Below are 19,897 nucleotides of genomic sequence, written 5' to 3' on the forward strand. Positions count from 1 at the left end.
AGTTAGCACCTTCAAAGTACTGAAGAAGGAGGAAAAACTGCTGGGAGATGGAAGGATCCTTTCATGAATCTGCTCGAGTTGATTATCATAAAACACAGCCTCATTTTAACATCCAGTAAAACACACAAGAGTTGGTGCATCTTCTCACGTACTGCAGTGTCACACACAATGTTAAAAAACTATTTTATTATATTTCATAGAACAATTTATAACTTTTAACTTTGACCAAAAATAATTCGCAAATTGAAAATAGAGAAATATATTTTGTATATTTTTGCTAATGATGATAATTAAATTAATTCATTAAATTCCATTTAATTTGTATTATTAAAGCTGCTCTATGTTGTTTTAAATAAGATACCCATGTAATGAGTACTGTCACCAGACTAAAGGTCAAAGCAATTCGTCGTATTGGGGTCAAATCCATTTGATTCGTTCCACTGACGATGAAACCAATTTTTAAAGGAAGTGAGATTTATTCCATTTGAAGAACTTTTTTTGATGGCAGTCTATCCTCGGAAAGAACTTTGAATGAATAGGAATGACTGAAGTTGCGGGTTTCTAAAGATGAAGATCTCATCTTCATGCTGAGAGCACTGTGGTGGTTTTAAATTACTGCACACTAAATCATTCTTATGCAAAGAAGTAACTCCAGCTCCGTCGTGGCATAGCTGTGGACGAGGCCCGGGCTTCAGACGAGGCCCCGTGATCGCATGTTAATGGGTTTAGTGGGAACAGGGTGTCACAGAGAGTACCGGCGATACAAGAATGTCTCCTCGGGCTCAAAAGCAGAATCCTCTCCGTCCATTCAAACGGCTGTTGTGTGGAACACGCCGGAGCGGAGGTGCTGGAAAAAGGACACCTGCTAATGAAATGACTATAAAGCTCAATTGTTGTAGCCGTGGTGAAATGTGTGTGTGTGTGTGTGTGTGTGTGTGTGAGGATTTCAGCCCATTAAACTCACTAGGATGCAATTATAGGCCTCTGTGTGTGTGTGTGTGGTTCCCCACAAGGTTCCCCAGTGTTTTCCCGTAGCAGGCCTGTTGGAGGTTTGAGCAGAGGCCCGGCCTTGGAGGCTCCCCCTGCAGCGCCTGTGATTTATCAAGCAGCCAGTCCTGATCCGGTCCTTCCCAGCCCTCCACAAACCTCCTCAAGTTCGTCTAAACCCAGGAGGCCGTTCAGCTCTCAGGCAACCGGGCCACATTGCGGTTAACCATCACTCTTTAAAACAAATCTCATAATGATCCGTGCAGTGGCTGCTAGAGAGGCGGCGGATCTGGATCGGAGCCACGTTCTCAGTTGGCCCCGTCCCAGAGCCACTCGGCTCAAACCGTCCGACCCCCGGGTCCGACCTCAGTCGTTGCCACCGAGCCAAGAGACGCAACGAACGCAGGGCAGCAACACGGGGGATCCAAGTCTGAACCACCCGTAACCCGGGTTTAACCCCGCTGGAAACCTGGTCTGGAAACCGACAGCCTGTGATCTGGAGAAAGTCTTCATCTCATGCCTGCATTGGATCCGTGGATCGAGAAAATGCTTCCTCCCCCCTCCGAACACATCACAGCCTGCACCTCTCTGGCACACTGTACCCACACATGGACACAATGAGGCACCATAATGAAACCATCGATCTTCTTGACACTAAAGGCCAGCACACAGAAGGAGCTTACTGTCTTATAAATCTCTCCGGTAACCCCAGCCGGGCCGGTCCAGATCCAGATAAAACGCACCGTCCTCCCTGTTTCTTCCGTGTTGAGCACGGAGGTCCGACTGAGAGACTTGGCTCGGGATGTGAGGGAGATGAGACAAAGACGTGCAGCGGAGGAATAGGAGATGAAGTGTTTTTGAAGTCGTCTTGAGAACCTCCCATAGTGTCCCCCCCCCCCCTCCCTCCCCCTCTGGGAGCTGACTCCATTCAACTCGTAAAGCTGGAGACCTCAAGTTCACTTGGTTCAGGATCAGCGAGCACACAGAGAAGACAGTGATGCTTGCACAGATATGCTTTGTGTGAACCGAACCCACCAAGACCATCGTGTGTGTGTGTGTCGGTGTGTGTGTGTGTGTGTGTGTGTGTGTGTGTGTGTGTGTGTGTGTGTGTGTGTGTGTGTGTGTGTGTGTGTGTGTGTGTGTGTGAGAGATAAATAGCATTTATATGTTTACGTGTGTGTGTGTACGTGCTACTAAACCCTTAGTGTGCATATCTTTGAATTGATTTGTGTGCATGTGTTTCATACAAGCTAAGCTGAAGCTATTTGGGTTAAGTTGTTTTTCTGCGTTTGTGCAGAAATAGAAAATCCATGAACAGTATTTACAAGTTTAGACTTAAACTTCTCTTTATTGATCCCTTTTGGATGACTCATGCAAGGAAATTGGATTTCCAGCAGCTTAATATAAGTATAAGATTTACAAAAACTCTGAGCTAAATAAATATAGAAAGTAAACAATAAACTCTGAGCTAAATATATATAAAGTAGAGATAAGAATACAAGTAAAATAAAAATAAGTTAAGTGTAGAGAACTGTATAGAGGATAAATAGAGATAAAATATATAGGACTGTATATGGCATTGTGTTTTATACAGTGGATAAATGACATAAGAGGCAATTAGCAGTTAAATGAAGTTATTGCACAGAAGTTTGTGGAGGTTTGTGTGCTCTCGTTGCTGTGTGAGCGCGAGATAGCGAGGAGCGCTCGGCGTTCGGGCCAAGCACAACAAGTAGTCCCTCCCGGACAGAGGGGCCAGTCAGGAGTCAGGTGTGATATACCTGCGGCCAGCGTCAGCCCAGCGCCAAAACAAACACACCCAGAAGTGGAGCTGGGCCGCTCTGTGTGGAAGTCATTACTGGGGTGTTGAAGTTGTCACTTTCCCTTTGCTGTTAAAAACACATTCATTCTGAACTCTCGCACAGACGCACTCTATTTCACTTTGCCCTTTAAACACACTTCGTAGGCTCCCCAGCTCACCTTTACATTTACATGTGCCTGTTTGGCCAGTAACCATGGACGACTTTGCTTCTTTACATGAAGTTTGGATGCTGCTGTTCGGCTTCGTGAAGAGAAGTTTACGACAGTTTCTCAAAAATGGGACGAAGTGGTTAAAACATTCAACAAACAAGTTAGAATTAAGAATTTTTCATATTTCCATCCGACCTTGGAGCACTAACAGCTATTAAATGCAACCCTGACATTAAATCATGTGCAATATAATAAGAATCACATCACAAACAAAGGGGAAAACTCTGGAAATTATAGGTTTTAATGCCAGTTTCACGTTATATTGTTAAGACCGCTATTAGGAACTTGTATTTTTGAATTTTTAAGATAATGGGCATCTCTCAAAAAACTAAAAAAACAATGACGATGTAGAATATGGCTAGAGGATTCTTTTTGTAATTCAAATTTGTATTGACATTTTCTAATTTAAAGACAAAACACAGATAAAAAACAATGGTACATCATGGCATCCACAAACTCTCCAACCCTCTCCAATCATGACATCACAGGATATGGAAAATATAAATTCATAACATTAAAAAGAGTTTCAGTCCTTCCTGAATTCTTCCTCAGTTTTTATGAGTCCTGGCTAAAATATTCTTCTTTTAATTGTGACAAACTCACTCACATTAAATATTGTTGTTCCAAATCAGATGCCATGTGTTTCCCTTTGACTACCTGTATGTGTGTGTAGTCACCTCTACTCTGCTAACTTCATCAGTAATGATGTTACAGGAATCTGATCCTCCGTGTTTTACTGCACCGACCGGAGCTGTGATGTCACATCGGGACTCGTCTCCAGCTGGCGTTTCCATGGATGCGTAGCGACAAGAAGGCTGATTAATGAGTGAGTCCGCACCTATAGACCTACGTGACAGTTATGGGTTCAAAGCTGACGTGAACTGCTGGGTTTACAGGCGAGGCCAGCGCCCAGCCGGGGCCGGCCGGGGCCCACGGCGGAGCCGGATCGGTCCAGAAAGGCGGCCGCCGTCCCCATCGGGGGGGTCCGAGTGGACACGGCTGTTTCACAGGAGAGTAGGTTAGTGTTGGGTTTCAGTGTCACACCGGGGTAACTCTCACAACTACACTCTTCACCCCCTGCCCTCCTCACCCTGCCTCCCTCATCCCCAGAATCCATTATGCTCCATCTCATGGCCCAGTGAGCTCCCAGACTCCTATACTCCGTTTCACTGCCGTAAACGTCACCTGACGTACGCCCTCGCCCTGCTTCTCCACAGACGACCCTTTATTCGCCACCCTTTTAAAAAAGACCCCCGCTCGCATTTCATGTTTTCTCATTTTTACTACATGCCACCGAACCCTTTTCCTGCCTACTCACTCAGCCGTACGACAACATTCATATTTCCCCCCGCGAACGGCAGATCTTCTTTCCCCTCGCATCGTATTTTTGTTTTCCACGTTTCTTCTTCTGGAGACTTCTCGAGGCCTCGGTGTTGACTGTATTTAAGTAAACACACTCGACACCTAGCTGAGTGTTCACATGTGCGTCTGAGGTTTTCCACTAATCTAAATTTAAGCTAACCGCCAGTTTACGGCTTTTTCATGTCGGAAAGCGAGCGTCTCGCCACTTATAAGACGAGTCTAATCCTAATATCGTGCACTTCACGGAGCTAGAAGAACACTTTTAAACACCAGGATGAACATAATCGGCCCCTCGAGTGAGATTTTACGAGCGTGGCCCACGGGAAGGTCTCAGATCAGATCCAGGCTGATGTTGTTGCATGCTGGGAGGTGAACCTCCTCTATTAGCTTTGAACACAAAATGCAGATCTCAACGTGAACCTCATACGTCTGTGAGTTCAGCAGGACTCTGGGAACGAGACCGTCGGCTCATTAAACACTTACGATCTCGGGTTTTGGCCGAACTCGATACTTCTTCCATGATGCAAAGTCGGTATTCTGCGGAGGCTGCGAGGGGCCTGGTCTGACGGCGATGACAGCATGATTAATGCCCGCCTCCGTTCCCGCTCGCACACCAGCGTCACGCGGCGAGTCAGAGTGGCGGAGAGGAGAAGCTGAAGAAAACTGCCTGCAGGGCCGACAGAATGCGTCCAGTGTTCATCGGAGGATAAAACACAGTTTGATAACAGTCTGAACTCGGTGTTCTACGGAGGCTCGGCTACATTTTATTAAGATGATTTCTGGGATATTCCATGCTTTAAGTGGTTTCATTTACTCTTCTTGGTTTCTAACATTTTTAACTTCTTGAAATAGTTAATTTGGGATTCACACGTTTTCTTTGATGGTGTGTTCGAGTGCAGGGTATGTTACAGTAAAACCCCACAAAAGGAGCCTGAAGTAAACAGGTGGGATGTATACATTTGGGTATTTGGAGGGCCTACTAAAGAACCCAGCCAGTTTAATGTGGTCTGCCTGGATCTGAGGACAAGCAGGCTCATTAGAATAAACTGAGGACTACCTTCACCAAGGTGCACCGTGTTTTCCTCGCCAGCCAAACAAAGCAGACTGTTAATATTTCTATGTGATTTATTGAACTCGAATGGAACTTTGTTATCGTTTGAAGATTTTTCCACAAGAGTATAAAATTAAAGTGTCAAGAAAAGGGGAATCGTAAAATCTGTACAACTATTCCCATTACTTGACTTGGACTGATTGAAAACAGCATGCTATTTTCTGTTTGCACATTCCTCGCCTTCTCTGAAAGCTGAATGTTAATAAGTCAGTCTCGTGCTCCATAAGGGACGTCACAGAAACACATTTTAAAATAGCATTAATTTACCCCGTTAGTTTCCTGCTCAAGGGATTCCAGTTTGACGTGGATCATTGCATCGTTGATATTTCTTACACACTAACCTGTTTTGGACTGATATTAGTAATAATAATTCATATTTAATGGACAACTTGGTTGTTAGTGTTTACAGATAAAGTTAATATTGTGATTCTTATGTTTTTTTCATTCATTTCATTGGTCTTTTTTTTTCACTTTTTCATCTCTTTTCTCTCTTATTTTCACTATTTTGCGTATGAATGTTTTTAAACTTCATCTTTAAAGAGAAAGGTAAAACAGAGCGTATCAGACAGTGGGTGAATTATATATTCAGACAGAGAATATGAGCAAAATAATGTGTTTATTGAACATTATAGCATGTGAACAAACCTGTGATACAAGTATGAACCTGAATACGTCCTCTTTAACATCTGCTTCAGTTACAGATTTACTACAGTAGATGGCAGAGTATTTTTTTTACCTCCAGAGCTTGTTGTAAATTGCTAACAAAATGTCACATTTAAACAGATAAAACATTTCCTGCTACATCCTAAATGTCCTGCAAATATCTCACCTTATCATTCAAACTATCAGTTATCCGTGGGAGTAAAAATAAAAACAATGTCAGGCAACAAAGAAACGTGCAAAGTACATCACCAAAAATCTGAAACTCTTTGTGTCTGCTGAACAGTGAGTTGGTGAAGAGGTGCAGTGACATGAAGGAGCTCCTTCTGAAACCACCTTTGTTCACCTCGCCACCTTCATTAATCTTCCCCGGGCGTCTATAAAGGAGCCTGTGTGGAGAATGAAGAGGCTGTTTGAAACCATCGCATGCCAGGGGCCGAGAAGTAAGAAGGAGTAAGAGGAAACTCAGGTTGGCACGCCGATTCCATGCCAGACAGTGCCAATACAAGCTATCGGGCCACATAGAGGAGCCCCCTCCGCAAACAGCCGCGTACCGCCGGAGCATCGCCACACTGCCAAGCTCTACGGCAAACCCAGTGTACTTTAATGGAAACCACAGATTAAAAATGGTGTTTTTCTTTCTCCATTTATACATTTTATGTGATCACGATGTATGAGGTCCTATATCATTTAGCCCGAGTGTCAGCAACACGCCTTTTAGAACCATCCAAAGTTCACATATGTTTTTTTTATGATGGGAAATACATATTCTCCTCATGTTTTAGAACCAGGTCATTAATTATGTTGCAATGTAAGCATTTTCCCCTTGATATATATATTTTTTTACATAATCTGTCAATCATTTACGTCACATTTCATGTCACACACTCTTAATTTGCTATCCATGAAAATGTCAGGTCCCTCGTGGCCAAAAACTACAACAAACCCAACGCAAAGACACATAGTTGCCTCATTTCACGTGTCACTCATACGAGGGGGGGAATTATAACATCAACAATGGGAGTGATGCTGATTTGACTGGTTTCTGCCGTATTATTTGAACTGGACGTCTCACAGGAAGAGTTTGTCGAAGCAAGCCGAGCAGTACGGCTTCCCTTTCTGCTCCTTGAAGATGCCTTGGTTGAGCTGCCGCAGACAGAAGGCGCACACAAAGTGCTCCGGGTGAAACTTGCGATCCAGAGCGGAGATGCAGCGGCCCTTGATGGGCTCGCTGCAGCCGCCGCACAGCGTGCCCTGCCGGGAGTGGAAGTGCAGCGAGCAGAGGGGTCGGCCGTCCATCTCCATGAAACAGCCGTCAGTGAAGGGTTTCAGACAGTCCTGGGTCACAGGATGGGAGAGGGACAGAAACACAGTCAGAGATGGAGGAAGGAGACTTTGGTAAGGCTGTGATGTCACAACGACACAGTCAGCGGTAAAGAGCTGATAAACGTGTTACACCAGGCCTGGGTTTCAGTCGAATAGTCAAAAAATAAGATTTAAAAAAAAAGATTCATGTTTAGACGCGTTGTGAATGCAGTACTTTATCCTTTTTCATTTTATTTTCAATATTTATTCCAGTGAATTTCATGGGAATTAATAAAATGGAGAGGCTGTTTTGAGTGAAATAGTTTTGACTCAATTTGTCCTCTGATCAATATCATCTGATGTACATATACAGGTACTTGTGTTTTCATCTTTATTTATATCACAATATCGCGATACGTATCGTATCGTAACCAAAGTATCGTGATACGTATCGTATCGTAACCAAAGTATCGTGATACGTATCGTATCATGACCAAAGTATCGTGATAAGTATCGTATCGGGAGGTTTTTGCCAATACTCACCCCTAATATTCACTGTTAGTTTAGCGTGTTAGCAATGAAAGTGTTTGATCGTTATCACTAAACTCATAGTATTATCTGTATACCTGTAACATAGTGTACTATTTGCATTGAGGGATTTCTAGTCTTCATATCATCCATCACAGTCGTGAAAGGTACAACTTTCCGGGTTGTATTCCGAACGTCTCATCATAGCAGTAAAAGCCCAGGTGTGACTCTTAACATGAGCGATGACGCTGTTCTATTTCTAAGTGCCAGTAAGGCCAAACGCCAGCATACACAACACTGGGCCCTGGCACAGGAACACCTGAACGCAACACGGTATTAGTCACGTCAGTAACACCTGGTTTTAACGAGTCAGAATGTCCTCTGTGAGAGAAGTCAGCAGAGACGACTTCTTCTTCTTCAAAAGTTGATGTCGCTGAAGCTACAGATGTTTGTTGATTCAAGACCACGTTGTTGTTGGCAGTTGTAGGTTTTGTGGAAAATCTCTCGCAGTGTAGCGAGAGAGCGCCCAGAAAGGTCAAAGGTGCAACATTTTTACAAACTACCTCATTTATTTTCAGCAGGACGTTGATTAAAAAGGCTCAACCTGCTTTTTTCGAGTGTCCACTTCATGCTCTCACTGGAGTGTTTGACCTCGTGACCTCCGGAGTTAGACGTAGGTTACTAAGGGCCGGGAGCAGGAGAAGCCTGACCTCGCTGATAATAACTGCTCCGTGTAAAACAATGTTTAGGATCGGTGCTGATTATTTAACTGCAGTAATAAATGGGTTAGACAGACATAGTTGGATGTATTCCATGTTTTATGTGGCGTTGTTAATCTTAATTGTATTTATGTCCTTTTGGGTGGTAGCTTTTAAGAGCAACGCATTTTATTTCCTCAGGATTTTCAAGTCGAGGAAGGATTTTCTTTCGGGGCCATAAAATATGAAAAGTTCGCTCCCTCAAAGCGTCTCTCCCGAGTAAAGACACTTTTTGAAGTAGAAGAGAATGTAAAAGATACGAATGCTGAAGAATATGGTCTCCAACACATATTAACCATACAATAGTTTGTTATTAACATGCATATTAGGAGCATATTGGCTGTTTTTAAGCCTTATTCTGCAACTACTAGGCCGTTAACTACTGTGAGCGTTTTCCATCAATAATTTCCTCATCACTGCTTATTGATAGTGAGTTAGAGAGTTCAATACCGCTCAATAAGAATAAGCTAAGAAACTAGTTCATGGTTAATATGTGTCCCCTAATCTAAAGTAAATGATTTGCATCATTTCCACCACATCTGTATTCATCAGGCAGGAGGTTCTCATCAGCCTTCGCGGTCCAAACGTTAGCAAATAAAGCAAATGTGTGGGTATCTCTCTCATTTATTCCCAGGCTTGTCCTAGAGCCAGAGCAGTGTGTGTGTGGTCTGAGGTAAGAGGCTCACTGCGCAGACGAAGCACTCTTGATGCCAGGTGCCGTTGGCTGCAGTCAGGTAGTTCTCCCTCACTGATTCCCCACAGCCGGAGCACTTGGGAGCGAAGAGGTGGTAGAAATCCTTGGAACAATACGGCTTCCCGTCCTTTTCTAGGTAACCTGGGAGGCGTAAAAACAAGACGTTCATTCTGAGTGATAATACGTGATAATACGTGGTTTTCCAGCGAAGAGAAGTGAAAACGCCGCTCACCGTCAGATCCAAACAGGCCTCCACAGTGTGCACAGAAGAAGTGGTCGGGGTGCCAGGTCTGGTCCAGAGCTGTCACGATGTTCTGGTCAGACACACAAGTTTTACATCATGCTTTTACTTCCTTTAAGGGTTCAGGATAAATGTTCGTCTCGTCGCGTATGTACAGATTTGAGGAAGCAGAGAAATGTGGATTTCCAACCACATAAAGAGAATCACTGGGGGAAGTTTGTTTGTGATTAATGACTGCAGCATCAGCAGACTCCCAGTCTGGTTTGTGTTGCATTTTTTAAGATGTGGGAAAATGAACTACATGCCACTGTATGTCATCATCCAATCTTTGAAAGATCATTGTCTAAATAAATGGATTTATGTATGACAGAAGACATTTGAATCTGATAAAAAACAAGCATTTTCCTTTTGTTTTGAAAAAAGAAGAAGAAATTCTGTCTTTACGTGAATACACGGCTAACAAAATAGAAGTTTTGTCGTTTTCTCACGTGCATGATGGGCCCCTTGCAGTAAGCACATCGAGGAGAGAAGAGCTCGTGGTAGTCTTTGTCGCAGTACGGCCGTCCCTCCCTCTCAAAGAAGCCTGAGGTGCTGAGCTCCTCCTTACACGCCACACACACAAAATGTTCAGGGTGCCACACTTCACCCAGCGCCGTGATCATCTGCACACGAGGGGGGGAAAAGATGAACTTATGCAGCTCCTGCATGTTCACGTGTATGCTTTTGTTTTTGGATTTGAATGCTCATTTGTTGGTGTGACTTACTGTACCTTTCCCACAATGCATTTGTTGCAGGAAGCACAGTGGCCCTTGGCCGTGGTGCGCACGCCAATCTTCTCCAAGTCGGAGCTCAGCCCCCCGAGCAGGTCGTCGATGGTGTCGGTTTTCCTGCCAGCTGAAGCTGCAGCCGTGCTGCTGCTGCTCCCCTCGTTCTGTTGCCCTGCGTTCCTTCTCACAGACTGTTTTTGTGAAAGAGGAGGCGGGGGGGTCGCATCCTAAATGATGACACAAACGAGCACAAACGGCTACATGTTTGATAAATGTATCTTTTTAAAGTTGGTGTTCATCTACTGTACTTCCATGACTTGGTGCTGTGCAGTGTTGGGATCAGTGCAACGCTGCCCTCTGTTGTCAAACCTCGGTCATTTCACTCATGTTTGGTTTCTTCACTGAACATCCACTGATCTCTCTTAGTTAGTTAGGTTCTTACCATATTTTCACCGGTTTATATGGACTTGGAAGAACTGACCTCTTGTCCAAGACACAACATATCATCCAAGATGGCGTCCAGCTCCTTGGTGGGGGAGTCGGGGGAAACTGCGACGGGAGCTGGCAGGTCACTAAAAGCCAAAATGTAATCTGTCAAGTTAACTTCCAAGAACACCAACTCCTCCAGACTGCTGTTTAAGTTCCTATGAAGGGTTAACTTGATCTCTGAACATAATCTTACATATAACACTACTAGTAATACAAGACGACACAGAAGGATGCAGGATTACTGGTGTCATATTTCTGGTGTGAGATCTGTCTAAAAAACCTGGTAGTTAATATTTCTGCTCTTCAAATTTAGATTTAGTGAGATTGAAATGTACATTAGGACGCTTTAAAAGTGGAAGATCTTGTAATTATAACATATGTGCGATGAATTTGAAGTAATTTCCTGTTTCGCATTCACAGCTTACACAACGATAAAGTGAATGGAGGGTCAACGAGAGGGTCAGACTTGTGCTTCACCTGTACACATTGGAGACTTTGGAGCCTTTTCCTTTCTGGGCAAGTCCAGCAAAACCTACACCTGGCACCTGTGGACACACAACCAGAATACAGCTGGAGCTTCTGTGTTGGACGTGGAGAGCAGCGTCGGTTGAGAGTAAGATTTCAGATGTGACTGGTGATTCAGATAGTTATGACACAGCGTGAGTTTGTCATTTCCGTGGCTGTTTGTCTTCACCTCTCCAGCAGCTGGATGGCTGCTGCTGCTCTCGTTGCTACTCGCTGAGGCCGCTGAACCCAGGGCCAGCTCCTCCAACAGCAGATCTGTGGCAGGAAGCAGGCCATTCATCGTTCTACTACACACACAAACATAAATACATATCCAGGCGTGCGGTATTCACACAACGCAGACACTGAGACACACACTGCTTGGGCTTTCTCTGAGAATATATTACATTTCTATTATGTTTAATTGGTTGGGTGTGAAAGGTTTTCCTGAGTGGTGAGATAGTGCACCTCCATGTGTGGATAAAGGTAGCAGCAGATTAGTTTGAGGTTGCTTCATGTGAGTCAACCGCCTCAGGAAGTGACGGTGCGACGTGTTGCAGAACTGAAACTTGTGACAATGTTGCAAAAACCTGTGAACAATATTATCCAGAATTCAACTCTGCTTGACGCCATGTAAACCCACACATCGCTGAAAACGGAAAGATATTTGTATGAATAAATAGTTGTGGGGAAGAAGACAAGGAAAGAATACATTTTTCAGCTTTTAGCAGTATTTTCACAGTTCATCAGTCAAACTAAAGCAACCAGCTGTATCGTTTCTTTGATTTAAATGTTTAAACTCTATTCTTTTTTAGTCCTGACTAAATGTAAGACAATAAACAGCCTGATTGAAATTACAATATAAGAAAAAAAGAGAAGAAAACCCAACACACACACTAGCAACAGATAGTAAAACGTTATTCAAATGAGTACAGACTGAAGCTGCATTTAAAAGTACAGAGTACTACGCCTACGTACTTTAAAGCACCGTCATATATGTCTTATTCTACAATCAAATATTTCATTTCTATTTTTCCATTGTAAATCATCTGGCACTGAATGTTTTAGAATTAAATTAATAATTTAATAACCAACAGTCAGTCCACAGATCAATGTGAGGATGATCAGCAGACATTTGTCTTACCGAGCTCGTCCATGTTGTCTCCTGCTTTCACTGCTTGAGCGAGTGTGTGTGTGTGTGTGTGTGTGTGTTTTTTGCTTTTAGTGAGTTACTAAGGTAACAAGCCCAAAATCTCATCTTGTTAAAACCATCACTTCCTCTGACATAATTTTGCTTTCCTTTGCCGCTGAGATCTGTGAGATGTTGCGGTTTCCTTGTAAAGAGGAAACCAAGAACAATTTCTGAAACTCACTTTGTGTCTAAGTCTGACGCCACCATATAATTGGCACCGCGCTTTTATTTTAAAATGTATATTCATGAATATGACAGTATGATAATGAACCCACCGTGTTGGAAACGCGATCTTCACTTCAGTGTTTATGAGGGCAGTTTTTATTTGTATATTTTCATATTTTCAACACATTGGCAATTCAATTTGCTTTACATATTTGAAAACACAATGCAGTAGAAAACTAAACCAATTTAAGTGGAAAATAAAATAAAATATCATAAGAGAAAAAGAAAAATAGACAATAAAATAAATGTCAATGCTCTCCGTCTCTTCAACACTGTTTCAAACTCAAGTGATTATTAATTTATCTGTATTTAAGAATAACATTTTAATGATAATTTCATCAATACAAACAATAATGTAGTGATATGTTTAGATTGAACATTTCCAGGTAGCTTCAGCTGTACAATATGAATATCATCATATGATCTAAAGTATAGCAAGAACATTTAACATTAATAGAACCACAGATAAGCAGATAAACCAAGGAGACACAGCAAGAAAATAATAATACAAAATATATATTTGTTTATATTCTTTATCTGAAGAAGGCAGAGACAATGAAAATGACATTGTACTAGTGCCCACTACTTCAAACTGGGTATTAGCATCAATAGTGCAACCAGCTGAGTATGAAGGCAGAATTACAAGGACTGCGCCTTTAATCACAACCAGCAGCATCGTCACCTGTTGCTGGTTTTACTCACTTCCTGTTTATCTTTCTAGCTTCATCATACTGGTGACCCCCAACAAGACCGCATCTACCAAGTGTCTCATCTATTAACACCAATTACATATTAACACTCTAATATTTTAATTGTAGTCGCCATACTAGTAATAGTCGCCTCCCGGCGTAAATACCTGCGTTTTCTCGGACCACTTTGGGTGCAACCATTCGCTTTTACAGCAGGGGTCGACGTGTTTTTATGTGAATTCAAACCTTAAACTAAAGCCGTACGATGTGGCATTAAATGGCTAAATGATATGAGTCGTAAAGCGAAAATAAATCCCCTGAATCTGTATGTAAATCATCTCAAGTGGCTAATTTCTAACATTTGTGACGTAACGCTGTCCCCTGCCCGGTGGTTTCGCCCTCTACCGGAAGACCCCGTGTTTACAGGGCAGCTTTCGCTCCACGTTAGCGTCGCTGGTTTGTCAAGAAGTGAGTTAGAAGAACTCCTCTTACGCTTTTGCAACAAACGGTTTGACAAAACGTTTTTTCGTGTAAAATCACGGGATTGGCCAACACGTCATAGGCGGGGTTGTTTGTGTGACGGAGGGGGCAAAGCACAGCGATGACGAGCTGGCTAACGTAGCGCCGAGGTTAGCTAGCTAGCTCCACACGGCAGCGGCGCATCCACGACAGTGAAACAGGTAAACACTGCGTTTAATTCTTTGCGTCCTCGTCGCGTTGCAACACACAGCCTGTTTGACTTGTTTCTCCCCCCCGCAGGTCCGGGAAGCAGCGCGGTCATGGGTGCGGAGAGCAGCGCGCTGCGGAGCTGCACCCTGGGGGAGCCGCTGCTGACGCTGCCCTCCGGACTCACCATGTACTCGGCGGTGCTCCAGGATGGGAAGCCCGCTTCCGTGTTTGTTCACAAGCGGGGCAACGAGGACAAAGTCAACAAAGCTGCTAAGGTAAGTAACGCTGCAGCCGTACCCGGATATGACATCACACCGGCCGTGGCTGCCTGTCAACTGTAGTATTAGTTTAGAGATTACAAGGCTTTTGCATGACAAACAAACTGACATCATAGAATGGCTTCCTAAAAACCCACTCAATTCGTTTATATATGAAGTCTGTGTAGAATAATCGAACTGCACAGTCATTCTGCTCCACAATCATCATGACATAACACTTCTCTAGACCACCAAACATGACTCACATTTCCATCGACAGTGACACTAAATTGCTAAATGGTGTTTTTTCTCACACTGATCCATTCCTGCTCATGTTTTTTCACCCTTGGTAAATGGACCTGCATTTATACAGCACTTTTCAAGCTACTCAAGGCGCTCCACACTACATTCAGTCCCTTTTACCCGCTCACACACATTCATACACTGATGGCAGAGGAGCCGCCTGCACATCAGTATCTAACTCATTCATACACATTCTTCGGCATGCAGACTGGAGGAGCCGGGATTCGAACCGCCAATCTTCTGATTGGAGGGCGACTCGCTCTACCTCTGAGCCCCCTTCAGCTGCACAACATTCACTTTTTTATCGTAATAAAAAAAAATGCTTTCCATTTCCTTGCAGCACCTGAAGACCTTGAGGCACCCGTGTCTGCTGCGCTTCCTGTCCTGCTCGGTGCAGGACGGAGGCATCCACCTGGTGACGGAGCGGGTGCAGCCACTGGGACTGCTGATAGACAGCCTCTCCCCGGAGGAAATCTGTGCGGGCATCTACGACCTCCTGCAGGCGCTGGTGTTTCTGCATGAGAGGGTGAGCGAGGCGGGGGGTCTTAATGTGTGGGTCTAATGAATGACAGCAAGAAAAGCAGGTTCTCCTTTTGTCTGTGTGTCAGATCACGTCCCGTGAAGGTTATCAGCTTGTGCCACGTCTTCTGTAATGGGCTTTTGTTTGTTCTCACTGTTTGCTTAACATTGTTTTGTATTAATGCCATTCCTTGCATGGTGCTGCCGCACTCCTTTAAGCTGTTTTGCATTCTGCCTGTTCTAATTTCACATGTCATATTTTACTTGTTGTTTTTAATGGTCAGCTGATAATTAGCCTTTTGACTTCCAGTGATGATGATCTATGTGCATTGCAGAAGAAAAGCTAAATAAATAATGAAAAGAGGGCATCATTGTGAAAAGTAACAGATGAGGTATGGATCAGCTCCTAACGTGTCTTCTTTAACCACCAGGGCAAATCAAGCCACAACAACGTCTGCATTTCCTCTGTATTTGTCAGTGAAGATGGTCATTGGAAGCTGGGAGGGATGGAGACGGTCTGCAAGTTCTCTGAAGCCACGCCTGAGGTAAGAGCATCCGAGCACCTCCGTCAGATATTTGAAGACCGACTTTCTCTGTTGGTTTTAATGTTTTTTTTTTTTTTTTTTTCTTCAACTCCTCAGTTTCTCGCAAGCATTCAGAATGTGAGAGAGGCCAGCTGCGTTCCTCCAGAGGAGCAGGTAAGCAGATTACAGGTTGAGATGTAAAAAAGAGAAGAGTTCCCCCTTTTTGGTTCATAAGATCTAATGAAGTGTGATGTCGACAGGTTGAGAGTTTTAAAATGCTTCCGGATAAAAACGCTCACTCTCGGGACTGTTATTCTTTTGGGATGATGGTGGAGACGCTCGTCTCTCTCCTGGACGGCTACGGTGAGTACAGCGATGGCTTTCTAGTGTGTTTTTCTGCTTCTTGTCATCCTTCTCATACGAATGTCATCCGGCTCTTTCCTTTTTTTTTCAGTGTCTCGGGAGCTGACCGACAGTCTGACGGCGACCCTGCAGGCCGGCCTGCTGAACCCTGACCCTTTGTCTCGGCCCCCACTCTCCTCCCTGCTGACTCATGACTTTTTCAGGTTTGTGCGGTTGTTCTTGCTTTTTGCTGTGATCATCACTTTCTGAAAATGATGTGTTTTTTCAAACACGCTGCATTTTTGTCCACAAATAGGAATGATTTTCTGGAAGTGAGGGATTTTCTGAAGAGCCTGACCTTGAAGTTGGAAGACGAGAAGAATGAATTCTTTAAGTGAGAATATGGTCTTGTATTACAATTTAAAAAAAAAATGTGTTGTTTTTTGTATACTTGTTTGTTTGAAGTAAAAATAAGGAGGAAAAAAAGTATTTTATACATTCCCTCAATTAAATAATGCTTAATATTAACTATACCCTGTTTTCCCAAGGATCCCGTTAACGTCCTCGTTCTGTGTCTGTTTTTGTAGGTTTCTTCTAGACCGGGTCCAGAGTCTCCCCCAAGAGCTGATCGCTTCACGCCTTGTCCCCAAACTCCTCAACTCTCTTGTTTTTGCAGAACCCATGGCTGTCAAAAGCTTCCTGCCTCATCTCCTACGGCCAAAGAAGGGTAGGGGGGGGGTTTATCTCACTCTGTGTTGCTAATTATAACTGAAATCATTGAATTCTCTGCCAAAGAGAGAGATTCTGTAGCTGTCGGGCATAATTGTCGTGTTCATGCTCCTCCTCGTCTTCTCTTTTGTGTGGACAGATTCCAGTGGCGGTGGTAACGATGAAGAATGCCTGCTCTCTATGTCCCTTTACCGTAAACATGTGATTCCTCAGCTTCTCAAGCTCTTCAAGGTCAACGAAGAACACATCCGGGTCGTGTTGCTGGCTCACATGGACATCTACGCCGAGTTCTTCTCCCACGACGAACTCAAAAACCACATCCTACCTCAGGTAGGACGTAGTACCAGGATGTTTGAACGTGGAGATCAATGATGTCACTCAGCTAAGTTTAAAGGAATAGTTGCCAGTTTGGGAATAAAGTTATATCATGAGAGCGTGTGATGTAAGTGAACATATATTTCTGGATTGCCACCATGAAAACTTTGCAGACTCCAGGAAGAATAGCTGCGTTTTTTTTTTTTATTTGACCTCTTTTTTTAGTGATAAACAATCAAGTAATCTGACTGATTATGAACCATAAGGTCTCCTTGCATAGGATAGGATATTTACGATTATCCCGATAAACCAATAAACAATTCAAGTAGCGCTTTATTGTCATCGAAGCCAATATACAATAAAACGCACCGCAGAGAGACGAAACTGCGTCATTATGCCATTCTCTTACTTATTTATTTTTCTCTCCTTCCTGTCTTCAGGTTTTGTTAGGAATGAGGGACACCAGTGACTCCCTGGTTGCCATGACGCTGCAGAGCTTGGCCGTGCTGGTCCCCCTGCTGGGGGCTCAAGTGGTGGTCGGTGGACAGAGGACCAAGGTCTTTAAACGCACCACTCCCAACTTCACCAGGTCGACAGAGGTCACTCCAGAAAGTAAGCCACACTGATGATGATGAAGAGAGAATAACACTGGAAGCTGCTAGTCTATCCATATGGTTTATAATGCACACAACAGTTTAATCTGAGATATTTTAATGTTACAATTACTTTTTTATGGTTTAATATACTATAACTTTATGGCATTCTGTGTGATGTACTATAATGAGGACACTTTATGACATTCTAAACTATGACATCTTTAATTACTTTTTTATGATATACTAGACCTTTTATATTACATTTTATACTATTATATGATATATTAATTATTTAAAAAGTCATAATAAAGTATAGGAGGACAACTTCGATTACCTAATTTGTGTCTTGAATAATGTTTTGTTGTCGGCCTCCTCGTTCACCGGACAGCTTTTCTGACTGAACCAGTTCAAACTAGACAACCTAGATTGAGATAACGGAATGTCACTCTTGTACACATTTGATAAACACAAATAATATGTTATCTGTATTCTTTAGCATCACCTGTCCATGTCGTTGGAGGCTCCCACCCTCAGATGGCCCAGCCTTCAAAAGTCCTGAATTTGTTCCCGAGACCACCAGGGACCGAAGGCCTGGTCCTGGGTCACATGGGTAGCTTAACAGGTAGAAGGGAAACTCCAAGAAGTTACCCTCTGCCATCCAAACCAGGTAAGACCCCCTCCCCACACTATTAATGCTTGTGTCACCGCTGGTGTCTGAATCGTCGTCTCTTCTCCGTTGCAGACGTCAGCAGACAGATGTCTCTACCGCTGAACGGCTTTCGTCAGGACAGTAAGATGGAGCCGCTGTCCTACAGCCCAGAGCAGACCGACGGACTAGAAGGTCCGGTGGAGGACTGGCCTGACTGGAGCGACCCCGAAGACAGCGAGAACAGAGACGGACAGTCGGTCCAGATCCACATTCAGGCCTCGGAGAGAGAAGATCCCGTCGGCAGCAGACTGCCGCCCTCTCACCCCAACATTGAAGAGGAGCCGTGGGACAACTTTGAGGACACTGAACCCACCTCGGATCTCTCCCCCACCGCTCCTTTATCACACCCAGTTGTACTCGCACCGCCCAGAGGGGGCACTGCTGCACCTGTAACTCCCGAAGCACTGACACCCGGTGCCTCCAAACCCCTGAAATTGACCTCAACACCGCGACAGTCCACACAGAGCAAGACCACTTCGTCGTGGGACGACGGCTGGGCTCAAGACGATAGCGACGCGCTCAACCCACTCAACGCCAAACCCAAACCTACGCTGCCAGGGAAGAGCGGCGGGAGAGGAGGTCTGGGGGAGGAGTTCACCATTAAGGTGAAGAAAAAGGAGGAGCCGGACCCAGAGCTGGATTTGTTTGCGGACATGGTGCCGGACATCAAAATGTCCTCTCCGGCTCTGCTGCCGCTGGACAAGAGCAGCGTGAGTGAGGCCGGTCTGTCTGCCTCTTCATGTCTGCAGGGCGACTCCTCCATCGATGCTGTGACGCTCACCGCCAGGTTCGCTGTCGACGACCCAACTCAGGTGAGTGTCTGTGTGTGTGTGTGTATACAGACGTTACAACATTAAACTCAAGGACATTCAAGCACATTTTATTAAATTTTTTCAAGGATTTCACTCAAAGCAAGAAATTAATTTTCCAATATGTTTTGTTTGTTTTATTTACGTTCTTTTTTTTCTCTCCAAGACTGAGACGGCCGGCTGGGGCGACGGAGACGATCTGAACTGGGAGGATGAGAACGCCTGGTGAAGACGTCGGCTTTCATCTGGAACTAAAGACTTTAACACTGATCTCCAAGATGCAACACTTCAAAGACACTCAGCCGTTCTAGTCCTCATTAACAGAAGGATGCAGTTAGAATGATAACGATGGTCTGAGGGGTTTTTTTTTATAACTTTTTCTGGCTCCTGGACTTTAATATTCTGTTCATGAAGATAAAGTTGCTTTTTTGAACTAGAAGGATCGGAAGCTCGTCATCATGGTGCTCGACTTGGACAAAGCAGTTGCCAAGTGACACTAGTCACCACGGGATGATCATCTGTTTTTTTAAATATATATATATATATAAATGTGCCAACTTCACTACTGGCATGAACATCAAGATA

General features: G+C 44.0%; 2 protein-coding genes across 3 annotated transcripts; one reads left to right on the plus strand and one right to left on the minus strand.

Annotated features, from left to right (window-relative positions):
• Positions 1-6,085: 6,085 nt before the first annotated feature.
• On the minus strand, positions 6,086-12,646 carry lpxn (leupaxin). Of its 2 annotated transcripts, XM_084010793.1 has the most exons (9): positions 12,579-12,646; positions 11,625-11,710; positions 11,408-11,475; positions 10,923-11,013; positions 10,444-10,668; positions 10,163-10,336; positions 9,666-9,747; positions 9,426-9,574; positions 6,086-7,486 (listed from the first exon to the last, which is right to left on the minus strand). In XM_084010793.1, exons 1-9 carry the CDS (start codon positions 12,589-12,591, stop codon positions 7,220-7,222), a joined length of 1,155 nt encoding a protein of 384 aa, XP_083866919.1. In that variant the 5' UTR covers positions 12,592-12,646; the 3' UTR covers positions 6,086-7,219. The 2 variants fall into 2 exon arrangements, with proteins under 2 accessions (XP_083866919.1, XP_083866918.1); XM_084010792.1 differs by lacking the exon at positions 12,579-12,646 and having other exon boundaries at positions 11,625-12,543.
• A 1,300-nt stretch (positions 12,647-13,946) lies between these two features.
• On the plus strand, positions 13,947-19,843 carry scyl3 (SCY1-like, kinase-like 3). Its single transcript, XM_084010786.1, has 14 exons — positions 13,947-14,220; positions 14,300-14,484; positions 15,110-15,295; positions 15,720-15,833; positions 15,930-15,986; positions 16,073-16,175; positions 16,267-16,378; positions 16,471-16,548; positions 16,742-16,881; positions 17,023-17,213; positions 17,639-17,810; positions 18,291-18,461; positions 18,537-19,315; positions 19,479-19,843. The coding sequence occupies exons 2-14, from the start codon at positions 14,320-14,322 to the stop codon at positions 19,539-19,541; spliced, it is 2,331 nt and encodes a 776-aa protein (XP_083866912.1). The 5' UTR covers positions 13,947-14,220; positions 14,300-14,319; the 3' UTR covers positions 19,542-19,843.
• Positions 19,844-19,897: the final 54 nt, after the last annotated feature.

The sequence above is a fragment of the Eutrigla gurnardus genome (genome assembly GCF_963514095.1).
Source record: "Eutrigla gurnardus genome assembly, chromosome: 6".
Classification (NCBI taxonomy): Eukaryota; Metazoa; Chordata; class Actinopteri; order Perciformes; family Triglidae; genus Eutrigla; species Eutrigla gurnardus.

Excerpts from the sequence above, each read along its gene's own strand:
- lpxn (XM_084010792.1), bottom strand. The coding sequence starts at position 11,735 with ATGAATGGCCTGCTTCCTGCCACAGATCTGCTGTTGGAGGAGCTGGCC. Across the intron at positions 10,669-10,922 it reads TGTTGTGTCTTGGACAAGAG|GATGCGACCCCCCCGCCTCC; the intron begins GTCAGTTCTTCC and ends GTCATCATTTAG. Across the intron at positions 9,575-9,665 it reads AGGCCTGTTTGGATCTGACG|GTTACCTAGAAAAGGACGGG; the intron begins GTGAGCGGCGTT and ends TACGCCTCCCAG.
- scyl3 (XM_084010786.1), top strand. The coding sequence starts at position 14,320 with ATGGGTGCGGAGAGCAGCGCGCTGCGGAGCTGCACCCTGGGGGAGCCG. Across the intron at positions 16,882-17,022 it reads TCTCCTACGGCCAAAGAAGG|ATTCCAGTGGCGGTGGTAAC; the intron begins GTAGGGGGGGGG and ends TTGTGTGGACAG. Across the intron at positions 17,214-17,638 it reads AAAACCACATCCTACCTCAG|GTTTTGTTAGGAATGAGGGA; the intron begins GTAGGACGTAGT and ends TCCTGTCTTCAG.